Source organism: Harpia harpyja, chromosome 7, assembly GCF_026419915.1.
Source record: "Harpia harpyja isolate bHarHar1 chromosome 7, bHarHar1 primary haplotype, whole genome shotgun sequence".
NCBI classification, from domain to species: Eukaryota; Metazoa; Chordata; class Aves; order Accipitriformes; family Accipitridae; genus Harpia; species Harpia harpyja.
Genome location: NC_068946.1, coordinates 29,180,000 through 29,206,433, shown reverse-complemented (window position 1 = coordinate 29,206,433; position 26,434 = coordinate 29,180,000). Strand labels below are relative to the sequence as shown.

The 26,434-nt window shown below is 39.1% G+C and overlaps 1 protein-coding gene across 18 annotated transcripts in view; it reads left to right on the top strand.

Annotated features, from left to right (window-relative positions):
• Positions 1-679: 679 nt before the first annotated feature.
• Positions 680-26,434, top strand: part of ABI2 (abl interactor 2) — a 73,127-nt gene continuing 47,372 nt past the window's right edge. For all 18 annotated transcript variants that reach the window (XM_052791322.1, XM_052791321.1, XM_052791324.1 and 15 more), the window contains exon 1: positions 680-885. In XM_052791322.1, coding sequence (XP_052647282.1) covers positions 769-885 — 117 coding nt within the window. In that variant the 5' untranslated portion in view covers positions 680-768. The remainder of the gene's footprint in view (positions 886-26,434) is intronic.

Here is a 26,434-nt window from a genome sequence, read left to right as displayed (position 1 = left end):
GTTCTGACCCTAGCTCACATTGTATCCAAAGACAAAGCTTCCAGGGGTATCGGTAGATGTGGCAGAAGACCTATGCTCTGAAAAGAGCGCTGCTAGCGAGCTGCTGTTGAGTAAATGAACGCAAAACAATGACAAAAAAGCCAAGACTTCCTAAAATGAAACCACGCATTGTTAGCTGGTGTTGGCCCTTCGAACTAAGGCTGCGGCACGGCGGCTGGTGCCAGCTCTGGTGCCGGGGGACACCCCCAGGCCCGCAGCTGGGTGCGAGAGGCTGCGGGGGCCGGGCCCCCACTTGTGCACGGCCGTTGAAAGAAAAAAAAAAAAAGAAAAAAAGGAGGAATCGCTCGTTCCAGCGGCTTTTCTCCCGAGATGCTCACGCTGAAGGAGGCGGGAGGGCCCGACCCCTCTAACCCCTCTTCCCCAGGTGCTTGCTCCGGCTTGGAGCCGAGGCCCAGGCCGGGCACAACCCGCTCCTCCCGGATATCGCCCGCCGCGCTCCGGCGGGCCGGAAGCGGACGCGCGGGGAGGGGGGGATTCGGAGGGGGGCGCATGCGCAGGAGGTGTTGCCCGGCCGCGTCCCGCCCCCGCCGCGGTGGGGGTCTGGCGCGCTCCCTGCCCGCGGCGCGAGGCCGGGCCCGGGCGGCGGGTAGCGCCGTGGGGTGGGGGGAGTGTGGCGCGAGCGCGCGCGCGGTGGGGGGCAGGGGGCGGAGGGGGGCGAGGAGGACGGGCAGGCGGACGGACGGACGGACGGGGGGAGAGGATGTGAAGATGGCGGAGCTGCAGATGCTGCTGGAGGAGGAGATCCCGGGGGGGCGCCGGGCCCTGTTCGACAGCTACACGAACCTGGAGCGGGTGGCCGAGTACTGCGAGACCAACTACATCCAGGTGCGGCGGGCGGGGCGGGGCGGGGCGCGCGCAGCCTAACGGTCGCCGTCCTAGCCTAACGGTCGCCGGCCCCGCGGCGGCCCCGGCGGCGCGGCGCTGAGGCGGCCCCGGCGGCGGCGGGTGGGCATGGGCCGGCCCCGGCTGCGCAGGGTCGTGTCCTCCCCCGCCGTTTGCTGTGGGGCTGCCTCCGCTGCCCGGTCCCGGGGTCGGCGGGCGCCCTCGGCCCGCCGTGGGGCGGGCGGGCGCGGGGTCGTGCCACCCCCGGCCCCTTGGCGGTGGGAGGGTGACAGGCGGGTGGCACCGGCTGCTGCAGCCTGGGGAGATGAACGACCCCGGCGTGACGAGGCGTTTAAATATGTACTTGATTTCTAAATTAAATTCCTTCCACTTTGTGAGTGTGTTGCATATTTATTTCGGATTGCGTCTCTGTCGCTCCTTTTCGTTCCCTTCCCACCTTCCACTCTCCTTTGCTGACGGCGCTGAGATAGTGTGATAAACCGAGGAGATACGCGACTCTTGTAAATGTAGTACTTCTGCTTGTTAATTTAGAGCACAATGACATATGTTTTAATTGGGGTATGCCTGTCGGTTTATAGTTCCCTTCCCAAGCAGGGCTGCGGTATTCAATAGGAAGGGCAGCTACCAAGTGGTAGGTGCAGGATGAAAGCGTGATGTAGTAGGGATGATACAGAATTAGGGAGAAAGAGATAAAGTGCAAGTTGCTACCGTAGCGGGTGATTTTTGCGGTGACCACTCTGAAGCCAGGCTGGTGTTAGGACTTTGGATTTTTCCTTTCTTTCTCTTTTTACTATGAAGAGAAGCAAAATATTGTCAGTTTACTTTGATAGTGATTGTAGGGCCAAATGAAAGAGTTTCTCCCAAAACAAATAAACAAAAGACCCCCTAAGAAGGGTCTGAGTGTGTAGGAAAGAAGGGAGGGGGGACATGGGTTTGTGGTGTCAATGCTGAGAGAAGTACAAAGGGTCCCAGTTTTATTTTTGCTTTCAGTCCCCTAAGTGGAGAGTGCTTGTGTGTTTCCAGAGGGCACCTAGAGATGAGATCTGTGGTGAGATTATTTTGCCAGTGAAAATGGGAGAGAATATTTAAGTGGTGACAGAGAATACTTAAAATGTCCCTGCAAAAAAACTCTGACTGTTTCTTCTGAATTGTTGAATCACCAGCTGTCCTTTAGAAAGAAGACTGCATATTTTGGGTCATTTACAAAACACATCAGTTACAGTGAAATTATATAGATGTATTTTATTATGTAATAACTTTTCTTATGTTGAATTAGTGTGACTTATGTTCTTTAGGAGAAATATATTGAAATATTTTCTTATGGTCATAACCTGACATACATGTGTTTAAATTTATGCTTTTTTGGAAACTGATTTTTCTGGAATAGGGGAGAAGAGTCTTGGAAGGCAGAACCGGATAGGAAGAAGTGGATGTAGTTTGGTTTTTTTGTTCTTTCTCTGACCTTTTTTTGTGTTCATTGTATAAACCCAAGTTTATAAAATCTCTATTGAACACCTCCACTTTTATTGTTTTAATAAAAACTATGGAGGAGGACTCTGTGCCATTTTATACAAACAGAGAATGAAAAAAGATGGTTATTGCCCCAGACAGCATGCAGTCCATAAGGACAGTGTAAGATAATGGGAGATGGATACAGACAGATGGTGAGTGAAGGAAAAGAATGAGGCACTCTTGGTCAGCCTTATGGATTCTGGCCACCACACAGCAGTACCCCAACTGTTGGCAATTTATCCAAACATCGTGACAACAGAGAGCTTTAAGGGGGAGGTGAGAATGAAAGAATGAAATTGTGTTGTGAGTGTTGACTGTGAGGTGCAGTATGGGTCACAGCATGAACATGTTTAAATTTTAAACAAGTGGGGAATGGATGACGTCAGCCAGGTGATAGGATCCGGCCTTTGGAATTGGTTGAGAGACTGTAGAGTGGGATTATTGTAGAGAAGAGGTCCAGCGTGAGGGGATTCTGGATTTAGTGATGCGAGTATCCTAGTAACAAATCTATCGGTGAACTCACTCCACCTTCATGGTGCCAGAGCTATATAAACTCCTGCACAGGATCTGTATACAAAACTGATTTTTTCTTCTCTGCAAGAGTGGGAATAGGTAGATGAATATAACTATCGGTTAGTTGGATATTGGTGATTTTCCTTCTGATAATAATTATTATTCCAAAGCTATTATGTCCAATTAAGTCCAAATTATGTTCAAAATACTAGACTTGGATTTTGTGACGAAGATGGGCTTGTGATTGCTTGGAAGCAAGTGAAAAAGTAATCGTCCAGAGTCATGCAGTGAAGATGAACTAATTCTACTGTGATCCTTTAGTGTTTCATTGTTGACAGAAGGTTTTATTGTGGATATTCTTGCAATCTCCTAGAGGAGGCTCAGACCATGACTGGGATCTGAACTTGATCTGCAGGATGATAGGGAGTGTGGTGATGGGGAAATTGAAGGCATTATGTTGGCCTGTATTTGTCAGTAGACAAGCCACTCCCTTTTCTTTTTGTGCCAGTTGGTGCTTTGAGGTTTTATTGTCAAGTACAAGAATTGTTGCAAAAGTCAGTGGAGGCATAGGTCAGTTTAATAGACAATTTGAAGTTCAGTGCTAAGGTGAATGTGTTTTTTCCTCTTTCTCCCTGTTAGCAACATCATAGCAGCTTCAGAATAATCAAACACGTAATCTCTTACATGTGGAAATTGCTAGTTCATAGTGGTAGAGTGGTGGCGATCGCAACTCATTTGACTTCTGCTTATGAAATGAAAAATCCGTTCTTTAAAATTTTGGCAGTGTTTATCCAAATTATGATTGATACTTGGTGAGTTCAATTACTTTAGCAACAGGGAATGTTATGTAAATTGTTATCCTTCACTTGAGTCTGTGATACAGTAGTATATCAGAGCATATCAGCTTAAAATTTTGTGGAAAATGATAGGAAATACAGCAAGTATGTAATAAGTGGACCTGTAGCAATGAAAGGTGAGCGGCTACTGTTTGGGCAAAACCAGATTTTTTTCATTCATTTTTCTTCAATGGTTGTTCTTTTTTAAATTTTCTCCCAGGGTAAGTCGGTCTCCCAGCCCTCCAGCCAATCAATTGCCTAGTAAGGCGATGTATTTTTCGAGAGACACTACTCCGTTAAATAGGAAAATAAATTGATAGAAGAAGAACTTCAAGTATAATGTCAACTTGCATACTGCAGCAGTTAGTTTAATAAATATTCAGTCATTATGATTCTACTTTAAATAATAATTAAGTTTTAAGCATAAATGCATAAATTGCTCAGTTTAATCTGCTTGTGTTACTATAGAAATCAAATAACTTTTCTTGCCAAAAAGGTCTTACTCTTCTAATAACTTGGAGAAATTATACAGTTATTTCTACATCATACTTCTTCTTAAAGAGAAGGGGAAGATATGCATTTTTATTTAGGAGGATGTTTTTGTGGTATCTGACACAATGTCGATCACAGGTTAAATTTTATACTGTCTGTTTAATGCTTTATGTACTAGTGCCGTGTCCTCTGTTACTACATTCAGTCTCAGTCTAAACTGTGCAACAGAGTAATTCTATAAGGTGTGATTATTTGATGTACTTGATGTTATTAAAAAAACGTATTTGCAGTCTGTTTGACCCATTCTTCTGGGTCTTTCATAAAAAGCAGAGAATAGTTATAGTGGACAGTGTGCCATGTTTACAAAATTTTCATATTCCTGCATTATTTTTGTCCAGGAGTATCCTAAAGAAAATTTCTACTTATGATGGTGTAAGTAACAAGACAAAGCAATTATGCAATTTGCACATCTTGTTACTGGTATACTAACATAAATTCCAACACTATCTTGACCTGTCCGGTTTCTTTGAGCTTGTCCTGTATTAAGTCTATTCTGGAATAATCTTTTTTTTTTGTTTCTCATGATCATTGCTCTTTTAAAATATCAGCTTTTCATTTTGTGCAGCGCATGGAGCTTTCTAGAGTAACTGGATGCTTGTGTCTGTTAACTCTTTGTTGAAAGACTCGGAAAGAATTACCAGATGGAGGCATTTCAGCCAGTAGGTATCTAGCAGGAACAGATTTGGGGTGGGGGGAAGTCCCACCACCAAAGTTAGCATGCAGAATTGAGTGAAAAGCCGAGCCTCTGTGCCCTGCTCAGCTTTCAGAAGGAGCGTAGGACTTTTGTGCGCTGTGTTGTCCAGATTCTTCTAAAAGGCTCTGTATTTCTTAATTTTTCAAGATTATTATGCTTTACTTGTCAGCTCTAGAGACTGAAGAGTAAGCTTCTCATTTTCCTCTCTTCATAGTCTTCAGGTTGCCGCGACTGTATTGTGTTTTATATACAGAAACAGCCTTCTGGTGTTTGTGAGGGGAAGGAGATTTTTATTCCTGTTCTTAATATTTCATCCTTCTGGTTATTAGAAGTACCTGCTTTCAGCTCCTGCAGATAGCTTTATTTAAATAGACATAAAGACTGAAAACTGCTTGTTTTTCAGTAATTTTACTACAGTCCATAGGTGGATGAGTTTTGTAGTTGTTTTCCACATATCTGATAATTTTACTTAGACCTTCTAAGCAAAGCCAAGTAGCTGTAGATTTGGAAGTATCTTCCAGTAGGTTGAACAAGAGAATAAGGCATCTATTAGCGTACTACTTTTAAACTACAGAAATGGTGGTCCTTTACAAATAGTAACTTAATGGTTACATCTTTATTAACGTAATGTGAAATTTTTGCAGAGTTGCTTGTAATGACTGGTATCAGTATATAGCTTGTGTAAGTATATAGGGAATTGCACGTATTATGGTTTAAAAACAAGTTCAAGAAAGATCTCTATTCTCTTTACTGAAGATGTGTATCACCTTAACAAAGGCAACTGAGTTAGGTTTGTAAAACTTATTTAACCATCAGAAATGTGAGTATCAGGGAAAAGTTGTTTTCACCCTTTCTGTTCCTTAAACTTACTTCTTTTATAATCCAGCTTCAGTGTAGAGCTGATTAAGCTTAGTGTTGGTGGAATACTTGTTCTGCAGGCATGAAAGTGGATGTTGATTAGCTCTAGTGAATATTAGTCAGAACTTCAGGAAGATGCTGACAAGTTGAAACTCTTTAAAAATACTAGGAAACTAGTAAAACAGTGATATTGGATACATGGACAATATGCTATGGTATTTTACTCCTAAGTGCAACGAATGAATACATAGGTATTATCTGGCCCACCAGGCTATGGTAGGACTTCATAAAAACTGTGTGATTTTAAAATTGAAGTAGTATGCTGTGGTGGCTTAACCTTGACTGTCTGCCAGGTGCCCACCAAGCTGCTCTCTCGCTCTCCAGCAGAACAACAGGAGAAAGTAAGAAAAAAACCCTCATGGATTGAGGTAAGGACAGGGAGATCACTTGCCAATTACCATCATGGGCAAAACAGACTCAACTTGGGGAATATTAATTTAATTTATTGCCAATTAGAAATAGAGTAGGATAGTGAGAAACAAAACCAAAACTAAAACCACCTTCCCCCCACCCCTTGCTTCTTCCCAGGCTCAACTTCACTCCTTTATTCCCAACTCTTCTACCTGCTCCTCCCGAGTGGTGCGGGGGGATGGGGAATGGGGGTTGTGGTCAGTTCATCCACGTTGTCTCTGCCACTCCTTCCTCCTCACACTCTTCCCTTGCCCCAGCATGGGGTCCCTCCCACAGGACACAGTCCTTCACAAAGTGCTCCAACACGGGTCCTTCCCATGGGCTGCAGTTCTTCAAGAACTGCTCCAGCATGGGTCCTTCGCAACGGGATACAGTCCTGCAGGAACAGACTGCTCCAGTGTGGGTCTTCCACAGGCCATAGTTCCTGCTGGAAAACCTGCTCCTGCATGGACATGGACTCCTCTCCATAGGCCGCAGCTCCTGCCAGGAGCCTGCTCTGGCATGGGCTCCTTTCCACGGGCTGCATCTCCTGGCAGGTGCCTGCTCCGATGTGGGCTCTCCGTGGGCTGCAGCTTCTTTCAGAGCATATCCACCTGCTGCAGCATGGGGTCCTCCATGAGCTGCAGTGTGGATATCTGCTCCACCATGGTCCTCCATTGGCTGCAGGACAACCTGTGTCACCATGGTCTTCTCCGTTGGCTGCAGGGGAATCTCTGCTCCAGTGCTTGGAAACACCTCCTCCCCCTCCTCCTTCCCTGACCTTGGTGTCTGCAGGGTTGTTTCTCTCACATTTTTCTCACTACTCTCTCTCACAACTGCTTCGCAGTGTGTTTTACCCTTTCTTAAATGTTATCACAGAGGCCCCACCAGCATCACTGACTGGCTCAGCTTTGGCCAGTGGTGGGTCTGTTTTGGAGCCAGCTTAGAACTGGCTCTGTCTGAGCCAGCTGGGGGCAGCTCCTGGTCTCTTCTCACTGAGGCCACCCCTGCAGCCACCCCACTACCAAAACCTTGCTAGTAAACCCAGTTGCCTGAGGGGATATTACTTCAGTACGCTCCTTTTGTGTTAACATTTACTCGTGTTTGTTATTATCACTAAATCCCAACAATTAAGGGGAAACTAAGCTTAGCGATTAATAAGACTGTATGTGGCCACTGTTCTTTTGATTTCAAGAAGTGATGCTTTCTGCAAATTTGAAGTAGCTGGCTAGCTAAGTGAAAGTCTTACTACTTTATTCAGTGTCTACCCTCTCATGTTCTCTCATATTCAGCCCACAACTGGTTTCACAATCCTCTTTTCTCCAGGTTCCCTTAAGGCAGAAGGTAGAAGTAACTGAATGGTAGACTCTGGTGCTACTAGAAAAGAACCAGTAATAATACTAATGATCTCTTGGGGTTCTTTACTTTTTCTTTTCCTCCCTTCCTTTTACTTACTTTATCTCTAAGTACCTAAGCTTTAAGGACCTGGTAATTTAAAGGAGGGTTGGCAGATACTGCTGCTTGAAGGAGAGTTAGATAGCCTCCCTTGCATTATCAGGATATATAAAAAGAAATATCTTCTGAAGGGACACCAAATGTTTTCAATATTTATGACAAAATTAGAAAAAAGTACTTCAAGTATGTTGTTTATGTGTCTTTGATTATAATTTTCTGAAATAAAATTCCATGGAAAGTAGTTCAGTCACAGTATGTGCCTGTCAGAGTTGTAACTATATTAAATGGTTGCACAGATTGTTATTGCACATCTCTCTATACTCGAGGTTTACAGTGAGGTTGTTGTTAGGTTGGTAAGTTTAGTGAGGATAATCTAGCTATAGGACCATCTTGACTGTTTCCTTTTAAGTGAGTCAATGTAGGTGGCAAAGTTCATGAGGTATTTATCACTCAACCAATCTACTTTTCCTTTGCATTAACTGTGCTGTGTTTTGCTAGGAAAGCTAATTTAATGCATTCAGTAGTGTCACAAGTTCAACCTGAAGTTCAGGAAGAGTAGGATTGATTCTCTATTGAGTGGATGTGGAAATAGCATGAGCCATTTTACTAGTGGTAATGGGAGTTGCTGGTGGTAATACTGTATGTAGAGGTGTGAAAATAAAATTTGTAAATATGCAAGTTTCTAATATAAAGTGTTGTAAACCTAAATGTTAGTTACAAGTGGCATTCTAGTTCCCTTCTATAGTTTATTTTCAGATTGTGGTTATTGAATAATATTGATCAAGAATTGTAATTCAGAGTAGCAAGCTTCTGCATCCTACAGTTAATAAGCTCTCTAAAATTTATTGTCTGTTGCTCATGTTTTACTTGTGTTTGCAGTTGTTAATCTTTGTGGCTTAGTGCTGTAGGTTTTAAGGCGGGAAGTGGTGCACCACTGTGGTGCACCATATAAGACGAAGAGCTTCTCCAGTCAGTGCTTTAAGCAGGTGAAATCTTACTCTGGTATGTTCAGCAGAATATTTTATTGAAGAAAACATTGATTTAAGTACCACGTTTTGCAGCAAATTTTCAGTAGAGTCTATGTCTAGAGTCTGCTGGCCTATTTTTTCTTGGATTTTGTTTTTAAGTACTATGTTTTCACACTTAATTGTGCACCTGAAATTAATGTCTTGCTTAGTAATCCAAGTTTTGTGAATTTTGTTGGATACCTGTACCTGGAACTTTAGTCACTGGGCAACTCATACTTTATGAAGCAAAACTGCGTGTCAGTAGATGAAGCATGTAATCACAGCACACTGAATTTAGGTGCGTTTCTTTTCAGGGTTCTCACAGGTTAGGCTGGCAATTTTTTCTTGAAGTGGGTGAACTAATATGTTCTTGCAAATGAGTTGTGCCTGTTTCAGTGAGAAATCTTAATTTTCTGGTTCCCAGGTGCAATGAACAAGTTGCTCTGTCAAATTTATAGTGATATGCTCTGAACTATGGACTCTGTACATGCTATTTGCTTTTCCTGTAGCTTATTTCCCAGTAGATGTCATTGTAATATCTATTCTTAATGGTCTTTCAGTTTGAAATATAAGTGCTTGTTTTATTATTATTGGCTTAGTGTTACCATAGTGAAGTTGTTTTACGCTCAGTGAATTGCAGCGTGAGGAACAAATATTACTTGGTTTGGGGTTTTGGTAGCCTGTATGTGTTGGTTATACTAGCCAAAGCTAGTTTTGTGCTGAACTCATAACTTTAATATTTTTTCTTAAAGCTAAAAACTTTTCTTCGTAAATGCGAATGTTTTTATTAGGGTATTTTGTAACTTTGTTGTGAATTTACTGCTTTAATATATATGAACTCTGTCAAAATTCTTGGGAATAACTTTGGGGTCTTTTATCTAGTTTTGAGCTGGCTGCTGTTTTGTCAAAGTTGATTTATACTATTGATCATATCAGGTTTTTAAAACTGTACTTTTAGAAGATCAGATCATGGCTATTAAATTGCTATTTCAGCTGATATTATTAACAGATTTTAGGGAAGCCTGAGGTGCTTTTGTTTGAAGATGCTTATTTCAACCTGCATGCCATTATTATCAAAATGTTTTTAATTCTGTTCAGTTTTCAAATTGATATTTACACAAACAAATAGAGGAGCTTCAGAAGAACTGTTTCCTATATTGTGAACTGTTTTTCTTTTATGTTTGTATGACTGTCTGTCATATGAATTCTCTTGGAAATAAATGATAAAACAAGCTGATGATCCTGATTTTTGATGTTCTATGGAAAATGTTTTGTGGACAAATTATTGGGAGGTTGATTAACATTGTTAAAAAGCAGATATTAATTTTTGTTATTCTTTTTAGTGAATCTCTTTGGTAAAGGATTAGGATAAACCTTGCAAGAATTTCTGTGAGGTTTTGTTTTTTAGTGTTAATATAAATAGGTTCACTGGGTTCAAGGAAGGGGAAGAAAGTGGTTTGAATTTGGGTTTTGGAGTTGAAGGAAATCTTTCTATTATAGCTATGTAGAATAAAAATTAGGAACTTTTGCTTCTGACTGGCTTATGAGAAGATGGTTTGCAAAACCTTCTTGTCAGCGGTTTTCTTTTTGTCCTGTGCACTGCCAGCTGGGCGGCTCTGGCAGTGGCTCTAAATTTTGTGCTGGGTGCCAGAATACTAAGAGACATTCAGATTGAGATTTATGAAGGCCTGCCCTAACAGATTTGTCCAATGTTGAAGTGTTGAGATTGAATGGGTTGCCTGCTGGACCATCCTGAAAAAGACTCGGTTTTGTAGATTTGAAAACTTGCATTTAAAATTGCTAGGTGCATAAATTCTTCCTGTTACCCCCCTAGAAACCTTTGGAATGTAAGGTAGCTAGAAATTAAAGCAGTGCCTGTCAAAATCTGCAAATATTAGGCTTTGCTGCTGTTTAGGGGCAAGATTGCTGAGCTGATCTAAAGCTGATTTAACATCTTCCTGCTTCTAGGTCTAACTATATCCTTGTCCTGGGTCTGGTCCTTATCTGATCATTTGTGAAGCCCCGTTCAGTTAGGTAAACCAACAGAAAACTAACTAGAACAAGAAAAGCATTGTTGCTTTGCTCAGTGATGGTGGGAGTGTGAAGCGAGGGAGGAGGGAGACCATCCCTGCTGAGGGCAGTGAGCTGTCAGATTGACTCTTCTAAGGTAAGAGAGAAGTTCTTCAAGGTATCAGGCATCAAACTTGGTTATTTCAAGCTTTTGCACAGCAGCAGTGCTGCTCTTTGGGTCTGAAGGTTAGTAGTGAAAATGTCAGATGTTTCTGACCCCCCAGCAGTGAAAACTGTGAGCAGTAGGGGCTGACACTTGTTAAACATGAAAGGGTCATGACAGATAACCTTTAGGTAATACATGACTTTTGAAAGCAGAATTAGTGCTTGTCTTTCTGTATAGTCTGTCTCATAGAACAATCAAAGTCTGTTCTCGGTACTGCTGTTCTTAGCAGACAGGGATATATAAACATAGCTGAAATAGTATTTTTGAGTCTGATCTCTTTTCCAAGAGAAAATTTTAGTCTGTTTAACAAAATATACAAAGCCATCTATTAGTGAGTAGTCTAGTATGAATTCAAAGCACACTCATTTGTTTTGATTTGCTTTAATAATAATCATTAAATACTGTGCGTTTACTGAATATACAGTGCAAATTCTCAAAATGGTTTTGAAATATGTCCTTTTAAACTGTAAGTGTGAGAGGTGTTGGGTATTGCAAAGTTTGTAATTCACTCTGATTTTTTAACTAGGTGGCAAGTTTGTAGGTTGGCATGAGAAGTGGAGCTTGTTTATAGCTTTATTATGTGAGGCAGAATGTTTGCTGCAGAGTGCAAAAGTTTGTTGTCTGCCTACTTTTTTATTGGGTAAAAAACACAGGTCTGCTGCAAGTTGTGAGGAATGTAAATATGTTAAATATCCCAAATTAAATGGCTATCTTGAATCAGTTAACATATATTTATCTGTCTGGAGGGTGTGTGTGGGGGACACACAAGGACAAAGTATTTAGCCAAAAGAAGGAAAAAACCTCTTATATAATAGAATACTGAAGATACCATGCCATTATGGAAAGTTTACAGTAATTTTCACTATTTATAAATATGTCTAAAAGGAGAAATAATAAAAACAAAAGCCAACCTCTTATCCCCCACACTGCTAACAGCAAAATAGGAGGCTGAGGTGGATGACAGATGTCAGAGAGATTGAAAAATGCCCATATGAGCAGAACCTTGAAAAAGGGGCTGCTATTTTTGACAGAGAAATAATAAATTATAAGAATATGCAAATCATGTTGGGAAGAGTATGAACTATGTACACTGGTTTTCCACTTTTTTTGGGTAAAGTACAGGGATACTAAATTTAGTTTGGTAGGTAATGCTATTTAACATAATCTGTGGAATTATTGCTATGAGTTAAGGCTCAAGATTTAATGGTATTCTAAGAAAGGCTAGCCATTTTAAATAAATAATGAGAATATAAGCAGTTTTATCTTTTTCTTTCGTATGTTTTTGCCTTGCATTTATTCTGAATTTGTCCATGATGGAGTTTTATGCCCATTATATGAAGTGTTTTGTATTGTCCACTGTAATCCATTTCACTGGATTATTGGGGATATTGCTTCTATTTAATATAATATTTTCTGCATTCTGAATACCATATATTCTGTATCCTTTGAAATGCTTACTGCACAAGTTGGTGTTGGTTTGGCCTTCCAAGGAGAGGGAATTAATGTGTCAACTTGCTCATGTCAGTTAAGTAAGATCTAGACAAATTTCACTTGTAAGAAGGAGGACTACAGATTTTTATGTGGTGGAGTATATATGTGAGTGCTGAAATGGTGCTAGTGAAATTAATTGGGTTTTCCCACTATGGCTAATAACTCGAGAACTGGGAGTGAATAGAGTTGCAGAGAAGCATAAAACTGTGACATTACATTTATTTGTTATTTATGATAAATCAGTGTGCAGTGTTTTCTGATATACTTCTCCATTTTCTCACTTTATCTAGCTGTTGGTAATCTCAGAAATTATCTTCAAAGATTTAGGCCTATTTGTGTTCATGTCCTTAGGGAAATGATGCCCATGGAGTGACTCTGTCTCAGAAGGGGCAGAATGATTGAGCATGCAGAAGCTCCAAGGAGCACACTCTGGATGAGTAGTGTGTAGTCAGCCTAAACTAGTGAGGATGTTCTTTTGCAGCCTTTTTTGCCCGGTTCTCAATGCATTGTTGGAAGAGCAGTCCTTTCCTAAAAGAAAGAAGAGATGTACGTGACTATATGTATAGTGTATAAACCAATCAGTGTGGATAATAGAAGGTAAACAGTTATCTGTAGACTCTGAATCTCTGTTATAGTTGTCTGGTGGTGATAATACTTAATTTAAACTATCCCCAAATTGAGGACACTTCTATAACCACTTGATGGGATGAGTTAATAGAACTATTGTAATTCATTACCATGTTGTGATCTGCTTAAAACTTAGATTTTAAATTTTTTAAATACATATGCAGTCTTTACATTTATTTTAGTCAATAATTTTATATATAATACAAACACAATAGGGCGAGTCCAGTTTTGATGACTGGAGCAAGAGGGAGGGATAAAAGTCTAATTTTTGTTTTTCTCATTTATGTACATAAGTCTATAATAATATATACCAAATGCAGACATCCTTGAAAACAAAAATTTTCACTGTAATGAGCCTGTTGTAGACATTTGTAGCATGTTAAGACCCCCTCATTTAAGTAAGGTTTATAAATTGTAGGTACTATGCAAGATGGGCCCTTATGACTTGTCTCACTTGATCAACAGATGGATAATTAATGCAGAGGGATACATTATTTAACCATTTATACATACATAAAAAAAGAACTTTTTCATGAAATGAACAAGTGGGGAATACAGTGCCAGTAATCAACTTGTCCTCTGAAAGGCTGTACTTAAAAGTACTATAAAGAGAAGGGGATTTTGCCTTTGCTTATTTTCTTATGATGAACAAAAGTTAATATTTTCCTTTTGTTTCACCTTCCATGAAATTTTCTTACCTTTTTTTAGTTGTATCTTGTGTTAAGGATCCAGAGAAGAATGAAAGATTTCTTTGCCCCTGCTGAAGGTTCAAAGTATTGTATTCTACTAAATTTAGCTTCTTTTATAAGCAACATGCTCCACTTTTTAATATTCAGTATATAATCTCAAATCAGATTTTCTGTGTGACATATCTTAAAAGTGAGAAACATACTTACGGAAATTTTCTTTTCAGTTTTAAATGAATTATACGAAAAAAAAAACCCGAGCCAAACCCTAAAACCAAGCAGCATTTTCTTCCATTTTCTGTGCTGCCCTTGAGGCTGCGTAATGATATTGGCAGCAGTAGGAGTTTCTGTGGACCTGTCTTTTTCCATAAGGAGTGTGGTGTGTTTTATCATTTGAGGAAGAAAGGTGTTCTGGACATAAAGCACCAATTTTAGATCTGAAGGTCGGTTTGGGGGGTCTACTGCAGAGTTACTACACAGGTATGACTTCATTTCCCCTTCTGATAAAGGGGACCAAAAATGTTTGGGGTTTTTGTTTTTTGGGGGTTTTTTGGTTTTGGGGTTTTTTTGAGGGAGAGAAATGAAAGTCTTCCTTTGGTATTTTTTGAACTGATTTGACCTTAGTTTTCAGGCCTCTTGGCATTACCCCATTGTAAATGCTGTGTTCAGTGAAACTCCCAGGGCAGCTCTGAACGGCCAAAGTTCTGAAAATGGTATTTATTGTTCAGGTTCTGTTGGAGATGGAGATGTTAAGCTGTGGAGATTGAAATGCTAGGATTTTTCAGGTTTTTCTTCATTTTGTATGTATTGTGCTCATTTGTCAAACTGCATTCTTTTTTTTTTTCTTCTTTTTGTTTTGTTGGCTAAACAAATAGATGCCATTCTTTTCATTACATGCCTCTGCACAAACCAAATCACAACTTGAGCAGTCAGCTTCTACCTAATTCTTTTGGTTTTAAGTAACACCTTTTCATCTCTAGATCTCATACTTTACAAATCAGGGTAAGTACTGCTTTTATTTACAAACAGAGTGGAAGGAGGTTTTTTTCAAGGACCTTTTGGTCTGGATTTCATATGCAGTTAAGGCTGTGTTTGAACACAGTCCTTCAAGAATTGTTTGCTTGTATTTCTTCTGCTGAATGTAGGGGGAGAAAAAGGGTGGTATTTCCTGTGGTTTAGGGACAAGCTGTTGAGTAAGATGACTGGAAGATGGTGAGTGTTTGAAAAAAAGCCAACTGCCTACGTCTAGGAAGGTGGAGGATTAGAGGTTATGCATTTGGCAGGGCAGTTTGCAAAATGAAGGAGAGAATTGCTTGTCTAAAAAGCAGCTTGAAAATTCCTGCTTTTGCTGTGCCTCTCTGTCTTGAAGCCTCTCTGTCATTCATATTGTGAAACTCTGCTTTGCTTTCAGAATAGTTTTGTTGCCATAGCTAGACAGGTAGAGAGGTGATATTACTTAAACATGTCTTGTCAAATGAAAAGGTCATTTGTGCAGCACTTTAATTTAGTAGAGTATAGAGAAAAGCCCCTTTTTTCTGATCATAGTAGAACTTGCTGAATATACGGTTGTAACAATCTGTTAGGACAACTTGAAATCAAATAAATTCACATTAAAAAAAATGAAAGAATGCAAGGCAAGAGAACCTTTTGTGACATAGGAAAGGCATTCAGCATTTGAAATGTTCTTATTTTGTTGTTGTGTTTCTCTAATGTTTCTATTCTTGTGACAAAGAAGAGCTCAGAATTGTCAGAACAAGAATGTTGTTGAAATTGGGTGAATAAGCGAAGTTTGAGACTCATTCTGTGTCATAATTATGGTGAATGTAAACACAAAGGTGGGGATTCTTCATATCCTGTAATGCAGCACAAAACTGCTGTGAAAGGATTCTTGTGTTCTTTCACAAGTTTGCAGTGTCACTTTCTATTTTTATCCTATAGTCTTTTATTTCTGTAACTTCAGTGTAACACTGTTATGCTATCTAAGCATAATGACATGAGTAGTCACTACGTTACCATATAGTGCTTATAGGTATGCTTGTAAGCTGCAGGCATGCTGTTGTTGCAGTTTGAGTAGGCTGGCTTCAAGACTGCATGTATGTAATACTTGCATCCTTAGTGATGTATTTTATGGCTGAGAGCTCTTGCCATTGTGAGAGTTACCAGAACGCGTAAAACTATTTGGTATTGCTGTTGTAGTTGGATATGATGAAGTTTGGCCTATGTGGGGGACAACATAATAATTCTTAACTGCAAGATTAAAGTTACTCTTCTACCAAAATATTTGTGACCTAATTTAGCTTGTATAGCAGGAAGGGTTTTCCCAATTTGAGAATGAGTTTTCTTTGAAAATTCTTTGTAAAAATTGATTTTTAAGACTATTGCATCTGAAAGAGTTCATTAGTAGGAATTTTGTTAGGTGAGGATAATAATGGATTGGTTTATTTCATGAAAGTTCTGAGTTTAAGTTTTATTGGGCCGCTCTGGATTTGGCTGTTGTAGGGGAAAAATAGCAGCACATTTTTAGCTTCTGCCAAGATGGTTGTGACAGATGGTGTCTTGTCTGTCCAATATGAATTCTTATCGCTCTATAAATATTGATTGGAGAAAAAAAAATGGTGTTCCGTAGCTTTAAAAAAAATGTCTCCTGGTTGATATAGGAGCGACTAAGGGATATTTATACAGGTCTTGGGCAGAACAGCACCAGTACATGCAGAAATCAGTATCTGAACAAATCTAAAAGGGCCTGGTGGAAATCTGGCTCACATTAGACAAACAGAGAAAAGAAAAAATACGTGCATGTTCTGGGGAAATAATGTTAAAATAGTCCCTGCAAGTACTTTTGTGGTAAAAAATGTTCTTTAGTGGAAGCTGAGGTCTGGAACGTCATTAATACATGTGTAAAGATGGGCAGCTGCTAATTTTTGGGCGTTGCAGATGCTGTACGCTACTTCCAGAGGCCTTGTCTGATTCATTCATCTGTCCTTTTCTGAAGCACCCTGGCAGCTTTTGTGATAACCAACTTTTTTGGGACAGGCTAGGTAGAACTTCTTGTGTCATTGTATGTGCTGCTTATCTTTCATTTTATAATTGATGTCAAGTTTACAGAGCTCTATCTTGTGTTGGATCCCAAATAACTTCATTGTCTGATTCTTTGCAAGGTATGCTGGTAGAACTATGTCCTTGGCTTCTGCTTCTACAAGGTCCTGCACAGAGATTTGCTTCTAGATGTTGACTGGGATATTGCTGAAGTTATGTTTTTCAAAGAGTCTTAGCATGTAATTTTGTGTGGTGTTCACAAGAGTTATAGTTAAATGCTGTCTTTGACATTTAAATGTTAGAACAAAGGAACTTAAACTTTTTAGAAATAGAAACTCTTGTTTGGTATTGCTGTCATTCCCATGGGATTAACCATGTTCATTTAGGTTTATGAACCTCCTAGCTCTTGATTCAAAGAAGGTATTTGGTACATAATCTCCTTTCTTTGGGTGAAGGAGTAAAAACAACCACGTAGAATTCACAGAGCTTCTGCTGAGGTGTCCAGTTCCATTATTTTGGCTATCAGGTAATGCCAATGCTTTGCTTTAAGACAGCAGTCTTAAACATTCACTGTATGAAATCCTTGATACCGTTCTGAAGGAATTTTCAGAAAAATGTAGTCTTTTCAGGCTCATCCTGACTTTATGTTCTGAACCATGGTCCTTTGTAGCTAAGCAAGAAGACCCTTACCGCTGGCAGATTATGTGTTTCAAGTTCTGGCTTTTCTTAAGCAGATGGAAAACTCTCCATATTGCTGGAGAGAAATTCTGAAATGGCTCTGTGACCTGCAACGCAATCATAGTTATTTCCGGTCTGAGGAATGTAAGAATTATTGTATGTGGAGATGATAAACTTTGCCCAAGTTGGATTTGTTTATCAAGCATATTGTTTTTTATACCTCAGTGTGATACTTTTTAATTCTTAAAATAGGTAAGTGGCTAATTTGCATAAAGAAGTAGTATTTAAATTGTGTGGAGATGACTGCATTACAGTTGCAGTGTAGTTAATATGGGAGATTAAGTGCACATCCTTTTATGCATGTAAAAATGCTTTAAAATGCTTTATTGCTTTAAAAAATTGAGTTACCACTTGCATGGAACAGTCTTTTTCTGGGCAAGAAGCACTGCAATTAGTGTGAAAGTAGGTCATGCTTAGGAAAATGTGTATGTAAAATACAGATGTCACTGGAAATGATTACAGAAAACTTTATGCTGTGGTGTTATGTGCTGCAGGTTGAATATAGCGACTTTGCTTGCTGTTCTTGAGCTACATAGCAATTGACAGAAAGCTAACTTCTAATTTTGAAGTAAACGGACCAAAACTGCTGGTTAAACTGGGAAAAAGAGGATAACTACTAATTACAGTGCCTGCAGAAAAGGGTTTTTTTCCTGCTTATTTTCTGAGATTCTTAAATTGCAGCAGTATAGCAAAGTTTGAGTCTAGTTAAAATGAAAAGCCTCCTGCAACCTTCTGTTTTTTTGTGTTGGCAACTCTTATTACAAACATGAACAAAATTGATAAACTTGAAAAGCCCTTATTTCTAGCATTCTACCCTTGGGAATTAGGCTGGAGCTCCTCTCTTGAGGACATGACTCCTATATTTTTTAAATGTTTACTAGTTACTCAAGGAGTGCAGAACAGAGATCTAGAGTTTGGCTAACAGTTTCTGCATAAGAGGCTAGAATCCCATTCTTGCTCTGCCAATATTGTGTTTTGTCCAGCGCTATGGTAACGGGAGCAAAAGGTTGTGAAACATTCTTTGCCAGAAAAGTGAGCAGATAGAGCTCTCAGGGCACATAGGGAACAAATCTATTGAATAAGAAGGCACTGACTACCTTTCTTTCACTTTTTTTTGTTGATTGCGGTAGTTTGTTTAGTTAAGTCTTCATCCTTGGTTCAGTTATGGCTGGGTATCAAGTGTTCACACCACCTTCAGCAGATGGGTAGTACAACAGAGGTCAGCTTTCAGCAGGCTGAACATATGGGTATCAAGAACAAATAGACTTGTCGTTTGCTTGCTTCTGCTTTCTGTCAGGCAAGCTCTTCCAGTGAGGGCAAGGAAAATGGCCTGTGAGTTGTGTGGACTGTTGTGATTTTTCAGAGTCAGATAAGAGTATGTGTGTGTCTGGTCATGTAATGGGGTGCAGATGCGCATTTTGGGTGATAGGACTCTGGCATGTGTGATGATGCAGTGTTGGAGGAGCTGGAGACTTTGGCCTTTAGATGGTTCTGCAATAGGCAAGGAAGTCTGTCCTGTTTATTTAAAAGCAAAAAAAGAAAGCAGGAGAGATTGGGGAACCTTTCATGGAGAAATGCAGGGAAGCCTCTTCTGATTTTTTAGTTATGTGCTTTAGAGCTGATCAACTGCCACTGCAACTCTCCCAGGCCCTGCTAATTTGAGCATAAATCTCTGGGTTTTGGAGTTCTAGTATGCCGCCAATGGTTCTTTTGCCTCCTGGAGGAGTATTGTATGTTGCAACTGTTGCATGAAGGTTTCTTATTTTGATCTCTACTTTTTTATATGAAATACAAGAATTATTTTTTTTTGTTCTGTCAAGATTGTGGGTATGTATCTGAAGAGAGTTTGTTCCTTTCAGTATGTCCGAATTGGCAGCAGCTTTAAAAAGTGCCAAGTAAGAATAATTTCAAATTTAGAGTTAACTGATCACTGTGAAGGGATTTGTGTAATCTAAGTGTGGTTATTTCCTAGAAATGGAAGAGTGATCATGCGAATTCCTCCACCGAGTTAGTTTAAGCCCTCTCCTCTATCTACTATCTTTGAAATGGCATATTCCTGTTACCTGGTAGCTATGCCCCTTTATTTCTCTTAAAGCTTTTTTTAGCCATAGTTATCAAAGGTAGCTAATTTAAAATATAATAACTTCTAGAATGATAAAATTCTGGGATGTGCTCATGTGCGGAAGTAGAGACAGTGAATGGCAATTGCAAGACTTGTGTTAATTTGCTTGACAATGTGGGAAGAGTTCTGGGGATAACAGGATTGTATTTGTTATGGACAGATGACAAAGGCTTTCCAGCAGCTTGTGGTCTTTGGGCTACCTTACTCCTTTTTACAGTGCCTAGTGAAATGGGACTCTGCAACACAGCTTAATGGCAGCCTGATGTAGCTGTGGTAACTGATGTGGGTGTCATCTCCATGTTTGCCTGCCTCTCTTTTGGGAGCTATTGGCTGAAAAGGGTGTATATCTTCCCCTTATATGCTGCAGTTATACTCTGGCAATTACAAGCTGTCCTGCCATCTGACTGATTACATTAGTATATTAGACTATAAACTGTGATGGTGGATGACATGGCTGCACATCCTACTTAGATTTTCTTGCTATGAGTTTGTAATGTCGGGCAGTGGACACTTGGAAGCAGAACTTGCTTCTACTGCCACAGATAACTCTGCCTGTGATTCTAAATTAAAGCCGTTAGTTGGCCTCAGTCATTGCTATGTAATGAATTGAATTGAGAATTTATAGTGGAATGAAGAAACTGGCAAAGTTGGGAAATAACTCAGATGTTACATAAACCCCTGTGACTGGATAATGTTTTGGGAAGCTGAAATAGACATACTTTCATAGAAATGGTAGATTTTGTCAGTTTTCTTGAGAGAGGAAGATAAAATCTGTTCATGTGGTATTGCTAACGAGAAAACAATTGGTGCAAATAACATTTTTTGTGCAGCAGAATGTAATTACTGTATGATTGTAGTTTGTTCTAACTTCTGAAGGCCACTTTGTATCTGAAAGGTAACTTGCAAATGCTACAATGACTTGTTTTATTTTTATCAAGTCGCTGCAAAATCAAATTTGAGTCGAATTGAATTAATCAATGATTTTTACTTGTACACTCAGTGAAAACTCTGCATGCTAAAGCATCCTTGGTGAATGAAGAATCGTAGAGAGCAGATACATGAGATAGTAGAGTTAAGCCTGCGGATCTTTGCTGTTTCTGAGATTCTTCATTCAGCACGTTTGTATTGGCTTAGTCTCTTACGGCTGCAAATATGTTGATTTTGTACTGGTATTAAAGCGAAAATTGGCCTTGGATTTGGAACTCTGATAATAATTATGTTGTTGTATGAACTAGAAAATGATCCACTTCTCTCAGCTGTGTTATTGCAGAAGAGCTAACAGAGTAGGGTGAAGCCTGCACTGATTAACAGAATGAGCGGTGAGTCTTAAATGCACATGGGGAATAGATTTCCCTCACTGCTGCTTGCTTCTCAAGCAAGAGCTACATCTGGTTCTGTAAAGCAGTGATGAATAACTATTAATATAGCTACATGTTAACTACATTTTAGATGTAAACACATTTGGATGCTATCATGCTGTTCAGTTTCTTGTGATCTATCATTTTAAACAATACTTATGTGTTGAACAAACTTTATTATAACCTTGTCTAGTAGGCTTATATGAATGCAGTGTTCCCTGGGGTTTTTTGCATAAACAGGACTTCGGCTCTACTTTCAAAGAATAGGAACTTGCCGGTTCTGGTGAGAGCAGGACATTTGCATGTGAAAACGGGTCATCTGTGCTTGTGAATGTATGGTAATAAATACTAAGTTTGATCCTGGTGACAGTTAAGAGAAACAAATGACAGATTTGTTGCAGTGATGCTGGCAGCACGAAAACAGTGGTGCAAGTGATTAGATGTCAGGGAAGCTGTGCTTGTCCACAGCTATCATTTGTTATCTTTTTCTTTTGGGTGCAGTAGGCTGATATGCTTGTCATAGATTTCAAACCAGTGAGTTAGTTTTGCCCTCACTGACAGCCTTGAATACAGTCTCTATTCTTAAAAGTTGCTTTTCCATTTAGGACATTAGGCTTCGTGTATATTTCTTTGAAAGGTAGCTTTCCTAGCTGTTAATCAAAGCTACATTTTGAAGCTCAGCACAGAAATGAAAATATCAAATGAATCAACTGCAATGAAAACAAAAGACTTCAACTTAATGCAAATGAGCTGATACTGACTGCAGCAGATTATTGATACTGAGTTTCGGCTGGCTTAAAAATTAGGAAGTCACACTTATGATCAAGAAATTCTAGTGACATTTAGTGCATCATTACAGTTTTTTAGTAATCTGAAAAACAGAACAACTTGGTGTCAAAGACTTTACAAAAGTATGAACGCTAAGAGTATATTCCTCAGCTAGCATGCTTGTTATTAGTATTCATATAAATTAAGCTAAATTATCATAATAATTAAATTATAATAATTACAATAATCTTACTTATATTCATATCAGTGGAATATGATTAATGCAATTAACCTTGCATTTGGAAATGGCTCTTCTTTTTTAAATATCACATTTATTGCTTGTTCTTTGAATGTTGTTTGAATTATAAAATCTAATGATAGTTTTGATGCATTCTTAATTCCAAAACTGGTATCTTCTGTAATGGTTGTGTTTGGCCTAAATGCCAAAGTTACTTATACAGCTTTGTTGATTGCTGTGCTTAGATTACTGTGTGATCTCAGCTCAAAAGGTAATGTGTTTGATTAGATTTAGAATATACAGAATTCACAGTACTATGAGAGTAGTCCTAATCCCATTTTGAGTTGTATTCAGATAGTTTACTTCAGTAACTTCACATTTAAAGGTGTTTTAAATTTTAAAAGCACTTTGTGTGAACAGCAAGTGAAATGCTTTCATTTAGGTGATGAGTAGAGACTTTGGATGCAATTGTGAGGAAATGTACTTTTCAGTTTGACAGATGTTTATAAGGTGTGATGGCTTAGGTGCCTGACTGTAACCTCTGTCCGTGCCTGGATGGTCCACTCACAACTCAAGTTTCATTATAGTGCTGATTCTTGCATTGTGTATTGTCACTTCTGAGAGTAGTTCACTAATAAAAAAGGAGTCATGTCACTAGGGGACTAATATGCTCCATTCTTCACAGATGGGACAAAGAGTTGTCAAGCAGGTTACTTTAATTATAGTTAGCTATCCAGATAAGGTCATGTTAAAATTATGAAGCAAAAATACTGTCTCCAAAGTCTAGAGCTACCATTTTTATGAAGTTGTATGCCAAATTACCAGTCCCATTAATCTTGTTGCTTCCCCTGTTGCATGGCCTCAGTGTATCTTGCTGCTTGTGTATTCTTTTGAATACAGAATAATAGAAAGTTGCCTGAGAACTTATCAGTGGGTTTGTGGAAGGGTATGTGTGAAGAAGTGTTTCCCATTCATATCTGAAATGTTGTTTGCTTATGTTTCTTAACACTTGATTAATTCATAATGTTTAGGGTGTAGAGTACATGTAAATGGGCAAGATAACTATCAACTCTCCTTAATTTTAAAATAAATGTGTATACATTTGAGTAGGGTCACGAAGCAATCAAGCTAGCCCTCCCTCTTCCTAAAATAATGATAACAGCAATAATTACACAAATAAGCAATTATGTAGAGAAAAATGTTTACACATAGAGGTGAATAGTTTAGAGATTATAGTATTAAAATTGACAGAGAACAAAAAAATCTACCCCCAACTCCAAGTACTTTGGAGCTCTAGTTATACTAAGAACAGGTAGACTGCGTTTCCCCCTGTGTTCAGTGTACTTATAGAATACATGGATCCCCCTGCACATCTGAAGGGGAAATTTTGAGGTTTTCTGGTAGTTCTGTGGCATTTCTTTTTTCAGGAGCTCTGGGAGATCTCATTTCCTTCTGTTCTAAGATATCAGTGATTGCTTCTGCTTTTTCATGCTTGTTTCACCCACATGTTATATAGACCAGCTACTTACCAATTGTATGGTACATGTTTTTCATGCTGGGAATGAGCAGTTCTAGTGGTGAAAAAGGAGTAAGGGATATTCTTTAGCAAGTAAGTATTTAATGAGGTAGTTTGTTAGAACAGAAAGCTATTGTATTTTTCACTGGCAGTTATGTAACTTTTTGGCATGATTTTGGCATAATGATTGGATTAATGATGCTCAGTTTTCTTCTCAGTCATTTTTTCTAGCTTACGAAAGGACCTCAGAAAGCACTTGGATGGGCTAAGCAAATACCATCTGTGCAGTTGAATAAATGTGTGTAAAATATTTAATTATGTATGAGGCTTTCAGTAACTTTAAGGAATTTAGCAACAATTAAAATGGAAAGGATGATATAACAGCTCAATCTTCTGTTTTTCCACAGGAAAACTGAAGTGTGCTTTGTCAGTATTGCAGTTGGGCACATTTCGTACTGAATAACACAAGCTTGTTGAACTCTGTGGCATGCAGCTTTTGTTCTTGAGGCTTCTTAAAGCTGATGCAACCTCAACAGAAATGTGAGGGGTTTTGCTTGCTGGTCTTAAGACAAATGCCTGCTTGGATTTGTATTAACAGTAATCAAAAGAAACAACTGTTACATTGATTAAATGAAACTAATCTTCTGTCTCATTCTTAAAATTTCACTGTTACTTTTTTGTCACATGTATTAAATATGAGTTTTGTTTCACTAAACATTACTGTTTTGAACAATAGCAAGAGATGCTGTATATGTTGGGGAAGTGATTATTAAATACTGGACACACCCTTCAGTGTAGTTAGTCCCATGTCAAACTGTTTAACCTCAGCTTCCACTTCGACACCTAAATATTACTGCATAAATGCATTGTATGCTGAAGAGTTGATGTGAATATGAATTGAGATTTTTCCATTCAGAAGTCTTTTTTCTAAGAGATTTTTAGGTTTAGGGTAGTTGTGAGTGACAGTAGGCTCAGAAATGAAAAGCTCTTTTTCTTTTCCCTCTCAATTCAACACTAAATGTTAATCGTGGAAGAATTTTTTTTTTTCGTATTGATATTAAAGGCAACAACTTGTGTTAATATTCTGTAATAAGAAATGGAATTTCTTTATCAACTCATAGGTCCAGATATTTTGCTTATCTAATAGAATTTGTTGTATAAGTTTTGTTAGCCCAACTGAAAACTTTGATCTTCCAAGTTGATGATGACTAGTGGTTAAAAAATAATTTTATTTTTTTTTTTTTTTTAGAGTTGGAGCAGGGAAGAAACTTAGCTACAATAACCAACTAAACTGCCGGCAGCTTTTAGCGCTTCCTCTCACGCACCACTTTCAGAGGTCTCTTAATTAGCTCTTTCCAATTCATAAGAGCTGTATTTTTCTTTTTTAACATGTTGCTGTCTTTGAAGTCTTTCCTTTTCTTCTCATTTGGTAGCATTTGTAGCATTTGGTAGTATTTCTTCTTTCATCTAGTTGGGTTGATATTCTGTAAATCTTACCATAGTGCTCATGTTGCCTCCATCTATTTTGTAAATTTTACCATAGTGCTCATGTTGCCTCCATCATTTGTTTCCTTGTAGAATTTCTTTCTGCATTAATGGCTGTCCTTTTGTACAAAATTGTTTAAGTTCTTAACAGTGGCATAACAGACTTTACCACTATGTTCTGCTGGATCTCACTTTGGGGTGGGAGAATGCATTAAATTCTCGGTTCCTTTCTAGCCCTGCGTTTTGTGCTCCATATGCATGTAAGATTTCATTTTACTGTTCATATAGCCAAATTATTTTGGCATTTTGCATACCTTACTGCATGTTTTATTCTCTCATCTGCCCCACACTCTCCATTCAGTATAATTTTCTCTTCTTTGTAATTTGTTTTTATATTCGTTTTTGTATAAATACAAAATCCTGCCTATTTCCCTAGGCAGGAGAAAGAACATTGAGAGGTTTAATTCCTAAATTAAAAGGATATCTTATATAGCCAGCAGTCCAGGCCATTTCTTATTCGACTCTGATAATGTAATTATGCTATGTAAATGGAACTTTCAGAGTGGCTAGAAAAAGTAATGCCTAGGCTCTGCATCCTGACGTGAAAAGTAGTCATCTTTGCGCTTGGTGCAGGTTGAATTCAACCTTGGTGCAGGTTGAATTCCAGCAATTTGGGTTATACAATCTAATATAAAAATGAGAAACATTTTCAGGTGAACATTTGTATCATAATTCCTGTATTAGACTTAGTGTCCATCTTTGTTTGGACTGGTATGTGAAAGTGGAAACTGTTAATAATTCTCCAGGGTCTGAAAGCAAGCACATACTATTGCACTGTGTATGTAATCCATGCCTTTTCTGACTGAATGTGAAGTCTGCGCATTTGTAGCTGACTTGAATGACTTTGATCTTCTGTTATCTAAAAGCCCCAGCTCTGTATAGAGTAGTCACTGTAGTCTATGTTGTAGCTCTCAGACTGGATCCATCCTGTGAAATATTTCCATCTAGTCTATAGTTTTGTTTTGTTTTGTTTTCTGGAGGAGGCAAAACAACTGTTTTAGTAGTGGGTGCTTCCTACAAATGGAAAACATTCTCCAGGGGAGGGCTGGGCAGAGCAATAGCTGCTGCTGTGGCTAAGTGCATGGGGTACCACTTCCCGCTGCAGCAGAGGTAGCCTCTCCCAATAGTAGCTGACACCATCCTCATCCCATATGTGGGTGGCAGGAGCGTCAGATGAGCTCTCTGTGCTGAGTTAAAATGGTGCTCTTAGTTACTGCTGAGAGCAGGAGAAAAGGATGCTGCTTTGTGACTCAGCATGGACCACCTGATGTGTGGATTGTGTGGAGAAAAATG